The sequence below is a fragment of the Ciconia boyciana genome, chromosome 5, assembly GCF_034638445.1.
Source record: "Ciconia boyciana chromosome 5, ASM3463844v1, whole genome shotgun sequence".
In the NCBI taxonomy this organism is placed as follows: Eukaryota; Metazoa; Chordata; class Aves; order Ciconiiformes; family Ciconiidae; genus Ciconia; species Ciconia boyciana.
In genome coordinates, this window is record NC_132938.1 from 30,063,441 (window position 1) to 30,081,325 (window position 17,885).

At 37.3% G+C, this 17,885-nt stretch overlaps 1 protein-coding gene across 8 annotated transcripts in view; it reads right to left on the bottom strand.

Annotated features, from left to right (window-relative positions):
• Positions 1-17,885, bottom strand: part of FRYL (FRY like transcription coactivator) — a 178,014-nt gene that overhangs the window by 94,017 nt on the left and 66,112 nt on the right. For all 8 annotated transcript variants that reach the window (XM_072863010.1, XM_072863006.1, XM_072863007.1 and 5 more), the window contains 2 exons: positions 12,178-12,377; positions 3,236-3,289 (listed from right to left, as the gene is read on the bottom strand). In XM_072863010.1, coding sequence (XP_072719111.1) covers positions 3,236-3,289; positions 12,178-12,297 — 174 coding nt within the window. In that variant the 5' untranslated portion in view covers positions 12,298-12,377. The remainder of the gene's footprint in view (positions 1-3,235; positions 3,290-12,177; positions 12,378-17,885) is intronic.

The window sequence follows — 17,885 nt, forward strand, 5'->3', positions numbered from 1 at the left end:
AGCACATTAAGAGGTTAAGGAGGAAGAGATGCAAAATTTTAGTAAGATGCTATAGCCCAAATTCCAGCTATGGCCAAAATCCTGATCCTGAAAACATTGCTCAAGTTGTGCCTAATCACGAACAAGCCTGAACCCCAGAGACACATCTGCTTTCAGCAAAGTCACTGAGATGGCCAAGATACACTTCTGCGTGATCATAAAGTTTTGGTGTCTTAGGACAAGAGTCGGAAATTGCCAAGTATGATTCCTAGAACAAACAAAAGAAGAAAAATACAAGCTATTTCAGTTTCAAGCTGTACAAGCAAAAATATTTTAAGAAATGCAATATATGCTCTATAAAAAAATTCCTCTCCGGTAGCTTCTTGATGTGCTGGGAATGATAAAGGGAAAGCACTGGTACTAAAATGCTAAAGTTTTTAACAGTTTAGAAGTATATCAACATAAAAATTTCCCTCTCATTTTCCAAAGTTTCATCTCTTTTAGCTAAATTTACATTTTTGTTCCAGTTAAAACCTCAATGACAAATAAAAGAATTGTACTATTTGAAAACTAAAAACTATTGATTTTGCACACTTGGATCTAATAGTAGCCCTCTTGGTCTGGTCATGCTTCCAACAGAAACAATGTACAATCCCATTAAACAACTATTTTACTTTTTCATGATAGGGTATCATGGTTTAGCTTCAGCCGGCAACTAAGCACCACACAGCTGCTCACTCTCCCCCCCTCGGTGGGATGGGGGAGAGAATCTGAAGAGCAAAAGTAAGAAAACTCATGGGCTGAGATAAGAACAGTTTAATAATTGAAATAAAATAAAATAACAACAACAACAATAATAAATTGTAATGAAAAGGAAAACAACAAGGGAGAGGGACAAAACCCAGGGAAAAACAAGACAAAACAAAACAAAAAATCCCAAGTGATACAACTGCTCACCACCTGCTGACCAATGCCCAGCCAGTCCCCCCTCCCCAAGCAGCGATCGCTGCCCCCCAGCCAACTCCCCCAGTTTATATAGTGAACATGACGTCATATGGTATGGAATAGCCCTTTGGCCAGTTTGGGTCAGCTGTCCTGGCTGTGCCCCCTCCCAGCTTCTTGTGTGCCCGGCAGAGCATGGGAAGCTGAAAAGTCCTTGACCAGTGTAAACATTACTTAGCAACAACCCAAACATCAGTGTGTTATCAACATTATTCTCATACTAAATCCAAAATACAGCACTATACCGGCTACTAGGAAGAAAATTAACTCCATCCCAGCCCAAACTAGGACATAGGGACAGGCAACACTACACATCTTCCTCCTCCATCCCTCTTCTCATCAGTTACTGAGCTGAGAGAATAAGTGTTAACCAGATTATCTTCTTACTCCCAGACTCCCTCTTGTGTTTCAGCCATGTTCTTTTTATTCACAAAGTACAACACTTACTCACTCAAACACCATATCAGTACAGCTAAAGCCACTTTTTAAGCTCAAATTCCTAACTCCGTAAAGATCTCTGGGTGAACAAGGTTGGCCCAGCAACAGCTTTAGCTTCTCTGATGCGTCACTGGATGCTATGGCCATGCACTCTGGATCCTCCTCTCTCCCATACTTCGCCAATCTCTTTTTACTCTGCAGTCTTCTGCACTGCTGGAGAACTGATCTTAATATGGGTTTCCTACACCCAGCAATGAACAGAGAGAAACAATCTTAATTCCTTTTGCCAAACAATGTTCAAAATTCCCTATCAAAATTCCCAATTCCTGTCACCACAAGGGAGCCATTCTGCTCTGACTCTCTAAAGTAGTTTTTCAGTACTATTAAAATTCACATCTCAATGAACCCAAAGGAGATTACAAATAACAAAAGAACAAAATAAGAACTTACACACATATACATACACACAATCAATACGAATTATTTTTAAAAGTACTACATTTTCAGGAAAACTAGTTTATTTCTATATTACAAGATTTCAAAAGTTATACGCTTTATTTTTTAATTTCTTCCATCAGCATATTTTTAGAACCTATATGTAGTTTAATACATGGCTACTAGTGATTTATAAAAAACATCCTTAACTGAGGAAAAATGTGGGGGTAGGAGGTGGGGCTGAAGTTAGTAGAAAAAGTAGTAATATTACCGATTTACAGATTTCCTTAGATCATCCCTATCCTGCATATTATTTACCTTTTGGTCAGCTTTAAAACAAAATACTGTAGCTACTGAAGAATTTATGCCCTATCCCCCTCACCCATTTTCCTTGCTTATGAGTAAACTTTCATTTAGGAGATAATAGCCTTACAGCAGGTTAGATTAGAAAACATTAAAAGGCTACGTGAAGTTTTTGGTGGTGGTTTTGTTTTTGTTTTCTTTGAAAAGAAAACTATACCTCAAATATTACATGCTATTATTTTTTTCTCTTTGGGAGAAGGAAAAGAGGTGCACAGATGGCTATTAATTGAAAAATAGGGGCAGGTCCACAGATTTCACTGCAATGTCTAATACCTATATCCGAGGAGTAATGGGAAGCATGAAACAAAAATCCCGTTACAGAAGATATGGACAGAACACTGAGCTTCATACAGTAAGATGCTATTCAGTAACGGGCAATTAATAGGCCTTCATCTGAATGCTGCTTCGCCATTGCAAGGAAGTAGTTACAGGACAAAAACATGCCTAGACTATTAAAGAATTAGAAATATAGACAATAAACATGAATAAATCGAGCAGAGAGTTATTCCAGGTACAGTTCACTTACTATAAGTGAAACAGAATAGCCTCACAGTGCTACTATGTACTCAGCAAAGGGCAAAGTAACGTTTTGAATCTACCCTATGCCTTCTGCCATAGAATCAAAAAGCGCTCAGTAAAAGCCATGTTACTGAAATTAACAGTATTTGCTTATAAAGGCAGAACCCCAAACACTGACACAATAAGTGATATAGGCTGAGGTTACACAAAGCCTGTTAACAGGAATAGAAATAAATTCTTTTTGTCCCCTACCATATTTCAGCATGTTTCCTACAGCAGCTTTCCCTGCCACCTTCAAGTAATTAATCTATTCTAGTAGTTTCTTACTATCATAATCTACAATGGAAAATAAAGTCTAACTAACATTCAAGGTTTAAATCTTCTGACACTGATTCAGACGTGGATGTTCCAAAGTCATCACAACAGTGGAACCACTATTCTGCAAAAACAGAGGCCACCTTAATCCAATAAAAACTGCTTTCAACTATGTGTCTCCTACCTGATCAAACTGAAGATCTTCACCTCTTTGAAGAGATCTGGACAAGAGCTTTTCCTGTTAAAAAAAAAAAAAAAAGAAACATGAATTTCACAATGCAATCGACTGTTGTCAAAGACAGATTCCTTCTTTCTCAGTTATATGACAGATCAAAGAAAGAACTTTTAATGTCAATATCTAAGTTATTATTTTTCAGCTAGAACCATTTCTGAATATGTGAGGAATACAGACATAAAAATTAATTTGGTAGCTTAATAGTAATAACATTAAAGATTAACAAATAGAAAATGTCAAACACCTCTCCCTAACAGCAGGGCCTACAGCAGTGTGCTCAACAGAGATAGCTGGCGGTGGGTGCCAAGTGTAACTTAGAAGGAAAGCCATTCCCATCTGAATTAACAAGCGTATTCATGTTCATATAAGGCAGTTACTGTAAGCTACAAGAATGAATTTTAAAATGCCTCACAAAGGCAGAGACAATTGTCCAATGTATTTCCAATCTGTGCTTTCCCTGAACTGCAATGAAAAATAGCTGGAAAACCTAGTCCAGGAAAAGGAGTATGTCAATAACAACTTGCTTTACATTTGAAATAACTTTGTATGGTACAGAAAAGATGCAATATTACTAGAATTTAATTATTACGATATTTGACTGCTACCAGTAGCATAAGATATACTGCTCTGTTAAAAGCAAAATTAAATTATATTCCTGACAAAATAATTTAGTGAGAATTAAAGCATTAAGAAAACAAAACACTCATGGCACTTAGGGACATGGTTTAGTGGTGGACTTGGCAGTGTTAGGTTTATGGTTGGACTCAATGATCTTAAAGGTGTTTTCCAACCTAAACAATTCTATGATTCTGTGAACTGTAACAGTAATGTAATAGTAATTCTTGCTAGTCACTTTTGAGAGTACCAAATTATACAGTTACAAGAAATACAACGTCCATAGTATCTTGCTAGAGTATCCTGGAAAGTTAAAAAAAAAAAAAAAAAAAAAAAAAAGGCGGGGGGGGGGGGGGGCGGGCAAAAAAAAAAAACCCCAACCCAACTACAACAAACCACAAAAAAACCCCAACCAAACAAAAAAACCCAAACCAAACAACCAAAGCAAACCAAAAAGACTAAGTTCCATGTACTGACTCTGAGGGTCAGTGATTTACGGTAAGCCAAGTCCCACAGTAACAGCTTTAAGGGCATACTACAAAGCAGTAAGCTATATAAAGATTTGATGAGCATCTCTTGCACTTAAGGAAATGTTAAACTACTTTTCACTTCATTTTGATGAGGAAAGTAGAAAAAGTACTCCAGGTAAGGAGTTAACAGCTCACATTAGATTGCAGTAAGCAAACAAAGAGCTTTTATGGAACAAATTATGTCAAGTACACTACAAGAGCTGTTAATTTGCCTGGTCTGGGATGTAAAAGGAGGTGTCAGCGGTACTGACAGCCAGTACTGCTCTCAACAGGTTGTGCCTCAGTTAACACAAAATAACTGCTCAGTAGTTTAGTAAGAGACAACACTCATGCTGTCAGGCTGTTGACAAAAATTTTAAAAGTCAATATTGCTTGGCATGTAACACTTGCAAGGCTGCAACAGACAGGCTATATGTTAAACAGATACAAATTGGGATTGCACGTACCAAGTCCAAGATTCAAACTGGCAGCTTATGTTCCCTTGTCCTAATCGTAATCTTGAAAACACAAGACCATTTCTGGCATTTTCTGCTATGAGTGCAGCTGTACTTGGTATTCAAAAGGACGCAATCTCTGGCAACTATTACAGCCTCTGAAAACTTGAATTCAACATTGCCCAGGCAAAAAGCATTTGCCTACTCTGAAAGTATAACTTGAAATAAGACAGGTATCAATTCACAAGTCAGACCATTTTCACTTTCTATAATTGAAAGAAACCCACTTAATTGTCTGTGAAAACACTGTCATTTATGTACACTTCCAGTATGCCTAAATAAAAAAATATTTTAAAAAAGAAGGTGGTTTCAGGAAAATGCATTTAATATTCTGAAATAGATCTATTTGTTCATCAACTGATGTATTAGACAATGTTCTTTCACAGTGTATTCAAAAGCAAGGGGGAAAAGGTTTCAGGTACTGGCAAATAAACACTTTTTTGAATCTTACAAATTCATATAATTTTACATGTTAAGTCTGTTCAAAATACTGTTATGAGAATTGACATCTTGCAGCGGATACTAAAAGCTCCAGAGAACACTTGCAAATCAGAATTCTCTTTTAACTAGAATTCCACTCTCCCCTTTTTTTATAAGGAAACATCTACCATGGGTGAATTCAGGTTATCTGTACTATGCTTTTAGATAAACTGCACAAATAATTGTAATCTTATCTATAAAGCAGAAATATGAGAAGTGTTCCACCCTATATAAACATCGTATACTGCTGAATAAGCTGAAGGAAAATAACTAGAAAAATATTTCTGAGAAGATTGAGAAGTGACTTTCCTGGAAGAAGATGGTATAAAGTCAGGTTCCTTAAGTCTCCTTATGATACAAAGCCCCGACATGCCAAGTTTCCACCATGGTACTACAAAACTATTATACAGGTGAACAAACACTGGGTTTATTATACCCATTACATGTCTAAAACCAGAAATAGCTAAAGAAAAGAATGATAACAAATCAAAGAGAACTGAAATAATCTTTAAGTCTTTAGACGAAGAAGTTCAAATTCATGACAATAGATAGCAAACTATTTTTAAGATAGTTCTGAAAGTTTAGCTTTTTTCCCCCACATTCTATACTGAGACAATCCTGTACATCAAATGTTGATATAACTTTTAAGATTTTTAGTATCAGAAAGAATGAAGAGCTTACAAGTTCATAATCCTCTCTATTATTTTTCCTCAGCATTAAAAATCTTAACTGCTAAAAGGTAAATATCACCGTAGTTAATGTAACACTGACCACACAAATGTGACATGACCAAATAACTCAGTCACAGGTTTTTTAACTCAGTCACAGGTTTATCAAGGCCTTTGAATTATTTGTATGGCTTTAAAATTTATTTTCTTTCAATGTCTTTTTCTAACTCTGCTTCGTCATGGCCCCAGTCATCTCACACGACTTGCTAGAAAAATCTATCCAACAGCATAAAGTAAAGGTCTGGAAACTTTCACTGAATTAATAATTTAAGATTTATTTTCCTGGCTTCCTGAAGTTCAGAGACAGAGATGGAAATAATAGGTCTACATTTATCTTTTACAAGTGAAATGAAAAAAAAAAACCCCACTATTGAATTAACCAAAGAGCAGTCTGCATCCATTGTGTAAAGCAGAAATGTCAACATATGGCAGGCAGCAGAGATCAGGATGTAGACAGACGTGCGTGTGCTGAGCAAACAATGGCACCCGTGGAAACAGGTACCACCCGTTGGCCCCTCTCCAGCATTCACCAGCACCATCCTCTGGTGGCTAGCACACCCCAGCAGGGCAGCTCAGGTGAACACAGCAAAACTAGCGTACTTGTTTCTGTCCTCCAAGCTGCAAGTAAGAAACCAGACAAAGGGGGGCAAGATGCTGTCTTGCCCCCCTTAGCCCAAGTGCTGGGCAGCGCCTGCACCCTTGCCCCAGCGTCAGAGCAGTGTACAAGAAACTGCGCTGAAGAAACACGGTGTGCTAAGTTTTACAGATTTCAGACAAACTTTTGAAAGCACCTAGGCAAGACTTGCAAAAGCATACAGTACTAGTCTGAGCAATGTTTAGCTTATCCATAATGGGATAAAACAAGCCTGTTGCCAGCACCAGTTAAATACTCTTGCTGGTTTTGACTTAGACATGAGACTGAACTACAATTTAGTAAGTTAGCAGCTTACCTAGTTAACAGCTTGGTAGCTTGGTGGTACCATGTTAAACTGTCTTTGCTTAAATTCTAACCATTTATATTTACATGCAGCCTGACAAAATACAAGGTAACTGAATTTATCACTAATCTTTTTCACTGGCATAGTTTGACATTTGGGGAAGGCTGGTATTATGCCTCACAGTAATCCTTGCTCAGCTGAGGAAGAGTATTTTAAGCCACAATAAATTGGGTCTGAGCCCTTTTCCCTTTAAAACTATATAATACTACAAAAGACTTAGAAGAATTGATTTAAAGGAAAAAAAAAGGTGTTTTAATTTAATTTACTCACTAAAAGGATGATCTTCCTTCCCATGGTTACACTCACTACTTGAAACATTTATTTTAAGCATTTGCTGATAAGCTCTGTCTGTAACTTTGTAAATTCTGCAGTATTAAACTTTTGCACGCAGAGAACGCTTAATTAAATCTATGAAAGGAAACTACTTTGTTACTCACTGAGTATCTTAAGTAATTTCACAGCCAGAGAAACCATTTAGTTACTTTTTAAAATCACCAGTCAGTTACTCCTAGATGGAACTCATACATCTGGCCAAAATGGTACCAATCTCCTCACCCCCAGGTGCTGTCTTGATCTTAAGTTACTATTTTTTACATTTATTTATTTTATTTTATTCATTTTTGCTCCCCTGCTGACACGTTCATCTTCAAGTTTCAAAAAATGTCTAGCTCCTAACTTTAATTTGTCTGGCTCCAAATTATCTCCAACAGCTTCATCCAACAGCCTAGCTTCATCTAACACATTAAAGATTTATGTAACACTATATATATTCTCCACATAAACTTTATTATTTGTAGCCAAGTCATCCCACAAAATGAAATCACACTAATATGATAAAGGGTTTTCCTCTCTTCCTGTAAAGCCTTTTCTCCAATTTCAGTACAATTCCTGTGCCCCTTCAGCCTTTTATCTTTCTTTTTAAATGTCATACTCTATAACTGAATATTCAGTATTTATATCAAATACTACATACAAAAATAAAACCACTTTCGTACTTTTGCACTTCCTTTCATTCAGACAACTAAGGACTCCCTTCCACCTCTTTGTGTTACACAGGTTCAGGTTGTTTCACTTTTCCACAGTTTCTAGCACCTCTTTTAAATTGCTGGTTTTCTATATAGTGCTTCCTTCCCATCAGTATAAAATTAGGAATGGTGGCTATATGTGCAAATTTACATCTGACTACATTAAAATACTTTGTTTAAAGGAATTCAACTTAGCAAATGAACCCAGACAGAACTGTTAAAAAAACTTTCACAAATGACTACTCCACTAGTATTTATCATTTCATATTTTACCCCAAAGCATACTATATACACACAAAATAACAATTTCAGAATCTTATTAGTAAAAGATCCTGACTAATGTAGGCTTCATGCAATCACCATAGAACCTCACCAGACAAAAAGCTGGGAATCACTCTTCTTTGAAAAGTGCATTATTTCATTAGTTTCATGGGTTTTCTAATTTTTAACCTGGTAAGATGTTTTGATTTTGTATGATTAACATATTTTAAAACATATGTTTAACAGTCAATGGCATGGCAGGGAGACGCAACCTGGGACTGTTGTTGGATTATTTATTTAATCTGGTCTAGGGACAAGTTTTGCAGCACAAGTGTACTGCAGTGCTATTATATTTACCTTGCTACCAGTATTCCAGTTCGGAGATTTAACTCCAAACTAGCTGTGTCTACAGGAAAAGCCCTCTTCAGCACATCTGAATCACAGGCAGTCTATGTCATTCTGGCAAAGCGCTACCCTCCCCGTACGTTTAGCAGATGAATGGAAAAGGAGACTAGGGAGCAGCATTCGCAGCAGTAGGCATGCAGACCACCCCCTGAGTGTAAACAAGTACCCTTCACCATTGGGGTGTCCCTTTTCCTACAAACTCTTCTGTGCTTTCTTATCAAACTCTCCTGAATACCCAACTCTTTTGGATGTCTATAAGGAAACAGACAAGTTATGTTTAAGTTGCAGGCTTGCCTGGTACACAAACAGACACACACATATATATGTATACACAATGTATACCTAAGTAGGTATGTATAAGGAAACGTTTCCTTTTCCCCAGCCTTTGATCTACTAATGGATTTAGTTGAAGATGATCCAATCAGTGACACCACAGAACATGTTTAGCCCCCTTTTTGTGTTCTTTTGGACTGCTGCTTATAACATTTTTCCTGAATTTTCAAAACTGGGGTCCAAGTGCTCACATATGCCTTTTTCTGTAATACAGTCATTCACAGCAATAACAAATGCTTCTGCAAGCAGCAGTGGCAAACAGAGGCCTTTCAACTCAGTTGACTTTCTAGTTATCATTTCAAATAATTTTATCGTTTGCCTGTAACTAAAAGAACTTTAAAATTTCAACACTCAAATTCATTGCATGCCAAATCTATTTTATGTCCTTGACCTATTTTGTCCAAGAGATGGTAATGCAGAGATTACATATATGTACATATATGTAAGGAACTAATAAAACTTTAAATTGCACTCAAACAAAATATTTGCATGTTGTCCTGGTTTCAGCTGAGATTGAGTTAATTTTCTTTAGAGTGGCTGGTATGGGGCTATGTTTTGGATTTGTGCTGAAAACAGTGTTGATAATACAGAGATGTTTTAGCTGTTGCTGCACTAGGCAAGGACTTTTCAGCTTCCCATGCTCTGCCAGGTGCAGAAGAAGCTGGGAGGGGGCACAGCCAGGATAGTTGATCCAAACTGACCAAAGGGCTATTCCATACCACATGACGTCATGCTCAGTATATAAAGCTGGGGAAGAAGAAGGAAGGGGGGACATTTGGAGTGATGGCGTTTGTCTTCCCAAGTAACCATTACGCGTGATGGAGCCCTGCTTTCCTGGAGATGGCTGAACACCTGCCTGCCCATGGGAAGTAGTGAAGGAATTCCTTGCTTTGCTTTGCTTGCGTGCGCGGCTTTTGCTTTCCCTATTAAACTGTCTTTATCTCAACCCTCGAGTTTTCTTACTTTTGCTCTTCCGATTCTCTCCCCCATCCCACCAGGGGGGAGTGAGCGAGCGGCTGCGTGGTGCTTAGTTGCTGGCTGGGGCTAAACCACGACACATGTATTTAGAAATAAAAATTAAATGTATGTTGCAGGAAGTATTCCTGGCTTAACAACGTGGAAAACATCCTATAGTGCTGTAGCTGTAATGCAAGGATTTCTGTCAATTCTGAAACCAGTAAGCCTGTCCTGTACATTATACTCTACCTTCAGATGATTAGAAGAAATGAGCAGAAAGAAGCACCCCTATGCAAAAGCAAGTAGGTAAAAATTAGGGAGAGAACAGCAGTAAGAGGAAGAGACAGTGAGAGGATCTGGTACGTGGAGGGCGGCAGCGGGTGTTGACACAAGAAGGAGAAATGGAGATGCAAGCATTCGAGTGTGTGCCCTTCCAACCCTAAGATCAGTCTTACTTTCCTCAAAGGGGTGACCAACGAACAAACAAACAAATTCTTTTAGGAACTGCTAAAGTATGATGGTTACAAGGAAGAGAAACATGTGAATTAGGACTGCCACCATATGCTCAATTCAACTTGTCAAACAGCTTACTGTAAAGTTCATTCTACATAGTCATATACTGCTCTTACACGAACATCTGTGTCGCATCTTGCGTGCACAGGATGACTATGTGATTGCAGTAAATTTTAACGAAGGTGTGCCTCTGTCCCATTTCTTATAAAATTTGAGAGGTATGTAGGAAACAAGGCAGGGCAGTATGGGATGGATAAACTTATTTTTTTAGCTATTTAAAGCTGTTTGGAGGAAATGGGACACCTAGAACAATGGTTTACTTGATAGCATACTCGTAATATAGCATAATCTTGACATCATGCCTTGAGCATAGCAGAGTCATGATTACCTGCCACTACACAAAGTTATGGCGTTATTAATATTTTAAAATTTTAAAAACTGCAATTATATCCAGTAAACTTCTGATTTTGTAAAATAATGACTTTTTTTTTTTTTTTTAGCTATACAGTAAGCACTTCATGAACCTTCACCACTAAACTAAAGTTAAATATCAGGTGGCCATGAGGGCTTTCTTCCCCCAAAAGGCTATATGTATCCTTGAATTAAAAAGACTGAGACAAATTACACTACAAAATATCTTCAAAACAAATATATTATCGAATTAAAGGAGGAAGAAAAGCACAGGGACAAGAACGTTGAGGAAATGAGCAAAGTCAAGAAAATCAGAAGCTGCATTACCACCTGAAAGACCTTACTGCTGTATGACATTATACCTGTAAAAATAATATTATTTTAGATAAAGCTCTGAGCCAACCACAGTTGCAATGCACTGGTATGACCTTTACAGGTCATATGTTGAGACTAGAGGGTGCATTTGCATTTCCCATTGAACATCAGGATGGTAAATCACTTGTGTTTTACCCCAAACCCCACACTTTGAAGGGATACTAACTCATAGCTCAAACAAACTCAAAAAAAAACCAAAAACCACCCCAAAAAACCCCACAAACAAAAAAAATCCCTCACAACTGAGTGAAATTTCCAAGTTACAAAACACACATTTATTTCAAGATCATGAGGTCTGGATCACCAACAGAATTTTGCATTTTGCCTAATCTGCAATATATACTGGCTACTATATTCTTCTAGATGTTAGTGTCATTACTTGGGAAAACAAACCAAATGCATCTTTTCTTGAAAGTATATTGTCAAAGTATTATTTCAAGGAAACGTCAACAGGAAACCCTTTGCAGTGTTAATGAAGGAATATTTTTCATTGTCCCTATTTCCTTTTGTAACTTTACAGAACTTATGAATACTAAGAGGTCTTGTTTCCAGTAACCACTACATAACAGTTTTAATGGAAGTCAATAAAACATAATCCAGGTAGCAACCCTGTTTGCAGAAGCCTATTTATTCTTGAAGTAATCCCTTTAAAAAGTCAACAATATCTGCGGATGGTTTTTTCAGTAACCATACGTATGATAAATCAGCTTATTTTAGAAAAAAAAGCAGGACAGTTTCAAGGGATACTATGAAAAAAAGGACTCACCAAAGGTTCAGCCATTACAACTTCAATTTTCTTTTCAGCTTGAACAGCAAATTCAGCAAAGAGGCTTTTGATGACATACTCGCCAGGTTTGACATCTGGATCAATAGTAATGTTAGACATGATGGTGCCTCTCTTTTCCCAGGTGGAAACAACACTTGGAGAAACTCTGCGTTTATTTACTCTGCTGGGTGGCGTGGAGGCTATAGAAAAAAAAGAAAAATAAAGAGCAATAAAGCAGAGCTTTTAAACACAGCACTTGTCACTTCTTTACTTTCCCGTCCACCACACAGATGTATTCACACAGTAAATTCTGTAAACCAGAAGAAGGAAATAACTAGCTATAACATCCAACAAGGTGGGGTTTTTTTTCATTTAGGTGGGAAATTCTACTCTAAAGATAAGTTGCATACAGGTTTACAATGTGACTCCTTTTTGTTATTGATAAAACAAAACTGTCTTACACTGTGTGAACAGTCCCATTCTGAACACAACTGCATGATGATCATTATAAAGTTTAGAGTTTTTAATATCTAGTATTTTCAGTACAAGTATGACTAAAAATCAAAAGGTTCAATTTAAAGGATTATCTCCCTATATTGTGAGAGGCATCTGCTTGATCCAATTTTTATAAATAGTCTATGAAGTTCAAGTTTCTATTTGGTATCCAAATATCTTCAAGAAAAATGCTTCCTTGGCCCCTCTTGGCACTTTTTGTCACTTAAGCTGATTTTCTTAACAAGAACGCAAACCCTTTCTAGACATGTCATGCTATTTTTTTCCACTCTCTAGTCACAAATCTGAAAGACTTGTTCCTTATCAGAAATATTAATTAATTGATCAATATAAGTAACACTGGATATATTAGTCTCCCTCTCTAAGGATTAGCGCTTTCACTCTTATACTGAAATTGTCATATACTAAGTTTACATATATTTATCCACCTTTAATTTTATTTTTCTCCCTAATCACTCAAAAACATTCCTTTATTATCACAGCTGCCACCCAATGTGAATTGCAGTACTGAAAGTCAGGTATCAGAACTCACTCATACATGAGTTTAACACACACATAAAAATTAGACTAAATAATTACAAGTCTTGTCTTGCACACTATAAATCAAAGTAACTATTGACATGTCTAATGATGCCACAGATCTACCCAGAAAGGTCTGATATTTCTCTAGCATATTCCATGATTGCAGACATTTTTTTTTATTATTCATATTAGGAATTGATATTAAGAATTCTTACCTATTGATATTAAGATTGTATTTTCCTAAGATAGTTGTATAAGGAGCCTAGTCTTAGTCTATTTTATTGTATTACATACCACGATTTGTTCAGGTAAGCTTCTTTAAGGCTTTTTGCAGTTAAAGTGTGAGGAGATGCACTTGGCCACATTTGATGAACTTTCAAAATTTTTGTGTGTTTTCAACTTCCTATTAACTAAATATTACCCACAAATTTTACTCAAACATTTTTTCAGTGTTCAACTCATTCATGAAAATACTGGTTGCCATGGAGACCAAACCTTTGGTACTTCACTTCGCATCTTCCCAAGTTTGAGTCTCTGCCATTCATAATTTCTTCTATCACTTCAGAAAGTTACATTTTACATGACTCAGACTTCCTCAACTTCCACAGAAAGCATTCATTTATCAAACGCATTACTGAAGTGAACAACAATTCAGCATGAGTGAAAACAGAACAGTCACAACTACCTTAGCCTCTAATCAAAAAGGAAGGTTACCTTGCATAAGGTTGGGAGTGCTCCATATGACCTGTTTTTTTTTCCCCTAAGTATTTTTAGTACAAACTTGCTGTTTAGTTGGAGTAATGCTTATTTTTTCCTATACATAAATTGCAGTATGCAGTCTTCAAGGCTGGAAGGACTTGCCAAGGTCACAGAGCTGAGTTCGCAGCAACCGGGGGCAACACCAGAACGCCATGCATGCACACCGCATGCCATAAAGCATTTCTGAACATCCTCTAACACTTTGATCTAGTACTTTGATCTCGGTAACAGAGGTCCTAAAAGACACAGAAGAGCATGTGCCACACAGCGCAGGCAATGGGAGATCAAAGACACTGCCATGTTCTAGATCCCCATGGCGGAAGTTCCCTAAATGAAAGTACACAAAGGTGTTAGGAAACAGACCAAAGTGCACGCTGCAAAGAAAGGCGACAACCCAAAATATCTGACTTGAAAGAAAAATTCTTTCTTATCCCATATCTGATGATTGGCTTGTCCCTCAGTACAGAAGCATAAACGTGTCAGGCGCTTTAAAAAATATTTCATTTCTTTACAAAGTCTACATTCTCCAGCATCCGTGCTCTTGTCACTCTTAAGCCCCGATGCTTCCAAAGGCAGCCCAGGAAACAAGAGAGATGCATTCTGTGTCAAGAACGAGAGCACAGAGGTTTGAGGAGAGAAGAGGCAAAAAGAAGGAATATATCCTTCTTATAGCCATAGTAGGTAATAAACAGAAATACCAAGTATGTGATTGAAAAAACAGAAAAATGCTGCAACACACAGATTTTGAACAACTCGCCTTTTTTTTGTTCATCTGCAGATGAACAAAATAAAAAATCATGTACCTAAGGACTCCTGACAGACACCACACATTTCTAAGTAAATAGTTGCTTCTACCATAAATACGAGAGTTTCCAAGAAAGCTCAAGCTTTGTCCTATTCAACAGACAAATTTGACTCTTTTATTTTGAATCACATATTGAAACTAACAGACTAGAAAGAAATGAGAAGTTTAAATTTCCTTTTGAACATTATTAGCTGTGCCCAGTCAGAAGAAATTTAGTAAAGTGGCTGCTTTGGCTCCTTCTAGACTTACCTACTGGAGTGTGCCATAATCCCCACATTATCAGGGCTAGGGACTTAAGGGGACATGCCACAGGCTCCGGTCCAGTCCATGCTCCTGAACAACGAGAAGCTGGTACTCTACCAGTTCTTGTCTCTATAGGGAAACTGAGAAGGACTAACGCGTTCCTTAACCCAGAACTACATCTAGATTTGCTTTATGTGGACAAGTCTTAATAGTGTGTTTACACAAGACATTTCTGTCTCCAGTTTTCAAAGGATTGCCTTAAAAAGCCCCTGTCATTTAAGAATCGGGAAAACACTGAGAGCCAATCATCTTCAAAGTACTATCTTTACTTTGCATTAGTAAACTAATCCTCGGTAAGAGACCATCTTAGTATGTTAACTTTCAAAGCTAAAAAACAGCTTCGCTCACTAAGGATGAAACCCCAAGGCTGTTTAGGCTGATCTAAACCCAGGCATATTGCAGGCAAATCCTCCCCCCAGGCGCATGTGAAAACATACAAAATCAACTCAAAATGGATAAACTGGACAAAAACCTAACCCTGGCAAGGAAAAAAAAAAGAAGCAACTGGACTACAACCAGACCAGCTCCCAGAAGCGCTGCAGAAATTTCAGTGCAAGGCAGAAGGCACGACCATGAAGCCAGAGGAATGTGGTACCAGGATAGCCTTACATCAGCCTGCAATGCCACGGCCCTCACTCCTTGGCTACAGTTTCACACAGACTCCTTCAGATGGCACAAGTTGCAGTACTGTCAAATGATGCAAACCCTCCCAGCCAGCCATCTCCTTCCTTGTACCATCCTCCTCCTGGGAAAGCAAACACAAGCGTGCAGCTGTGTAGTGAAGTGAACTGGAAAAGCAGCATATGTATTAATTCTTTTCCCCGGGTTAGTTTTGACACAATCAGTTGTCCAATTCGCTCACCACATGATTGCACATACGCTTGCACCAGCACAAAGAGAAGAGTCAATGCAGGGACAGCACTTGCCTTTTTACTCTTCCAGCAGCAAAGCAGAGTTAAGGCTATCCTACAGTCATACACATTACTGTTCTCTGTGTTCGCATGCACAAACTCTTCAGTTGGTAATAAACCTCCACAAAAAAACAAGGGAAGAATGTCAAATGGGAGCAGTTATAAACACTGCCATGAGAGGATTACAAATATCTTCGTTTTACTGAAATGCCAGTGTATTCAAAAGGCAGAATAAATGACTAGGATTTACTTTTATCTATGAACTTGCTGAAGACTCGAATTCATGACAGCATTAATGGTTCACATTAACGACTCTTGCCTTGTATATGACAATATTTATGGTTTTATCTGCTATGCAAAACCAGTAAGTCAGCCAAACACACACAGAAAAAACCACATAGGATGGAAAAAGGGGAGTGAGTTTGACTGTGTTTAATAAGAAGATATATAGTAGTTCCTTAAAGAAAAGCCAAAATCTATTATCAGATTTCTTAACTAGGTCAAACAATATTATTATTATCTGGTATAATTATGTTCAGTGGGATTCATTTACTCATGAACTTGCAATCGATAACACTGTAAGAAGGGTCTACATGGATTTTAAATAGCTTGTTTAATGGGAAAAAAAATCTCATTACGGGACAGGATTAAATAATTTCTTTCTGCTATTCTTTGCCATCAAAGCTAAAGCCATTCTCTGCTCTTAGCTGCCAGCGAATATTTAAGTTTCAAACATTGCTTTGAAGCTTCAAAACATGGACCATTCTACAGAACTTCAGATGAAATCTGGAACCAAAAAAAAAAAATCATACCACTTGCAACAGTTCAAAACCAAAAAACTACTGTCATAAATCGCTTGAAAACACTGAATGTTATTCACTTGAAACAATATCCTGTTTGTTTGCTCCGATGCAAGCTAGCGCTACGTGGGAAATCTGGGAGCAAGTGCCATAGGAAATCTCTGTTAAACAGTATTGTTTGGTTGCTAGGGCCACACCAAATTGTTTGGATAGTTTCAAGGAACAGTAAAACAATACAAAGGATAATTAGACAGACAACATATTCCTAGGTCAAAGACAACACACCCTGATGTATGTTAAATTAGAAACAAAGTTCTTTCATGTTAAACACAAGTGTCCAGAACTAGGAAAGGTTACTTAATACCCAAGCTGATATTAAAGAATGCTATTTTTATCATCCTGCTTCTCTCTGTATAGCCCAAATGCATCGATTATTTGAGGACGTAAGTAGCACGCTATTTACCAACGAGATTATTTAGAATTCAAACATACAAAGCAGGTACCAAAAGGTAACAAACACACCCCAGCCTGCGACAGTCTATGAGTGCATTTTACTTCATGGCCAATACGAAATGATGATTTTTAGCTTTTGTACACTTTTTTTGGTACTACTTTACACTTAGCCAAGTGTTGACATTTCATATGTGCTTTAAATAGTACTTTTCTAAGTTTTTCATGTCTTTTCCTTTAATTGAAATTTGCTTTCAGTTACTGCTGTTTCTCAGGAAGTTGGAATGGTCGGACTGAAGCAAAACTTCCATCAGGAATCCCCCCTCTTTTGAGATACCTGAAAATACATCTAGAATTATTTTGTCTATTTTAAATAAGGCATCCAACTATAAAATAAGGATACTCAACACACTTTTGAGAGGGCATCCATAGTTTTCATCACGCAGATCATATTCTTGGTTGCTATTTTTAAGTTCATCACTAAGGTAGTAAACCATTTTACACAGATTACATTTAATGATTAAGCTTTTTATTATTATTTTTGCAGCACATGTAATATCACAGGTACTTTAAGTCTCCTGTGATACTCATTGCAGAATAGGGCTTACATGTCCAACTGACAATACAAAAAATTCCCAACAATTG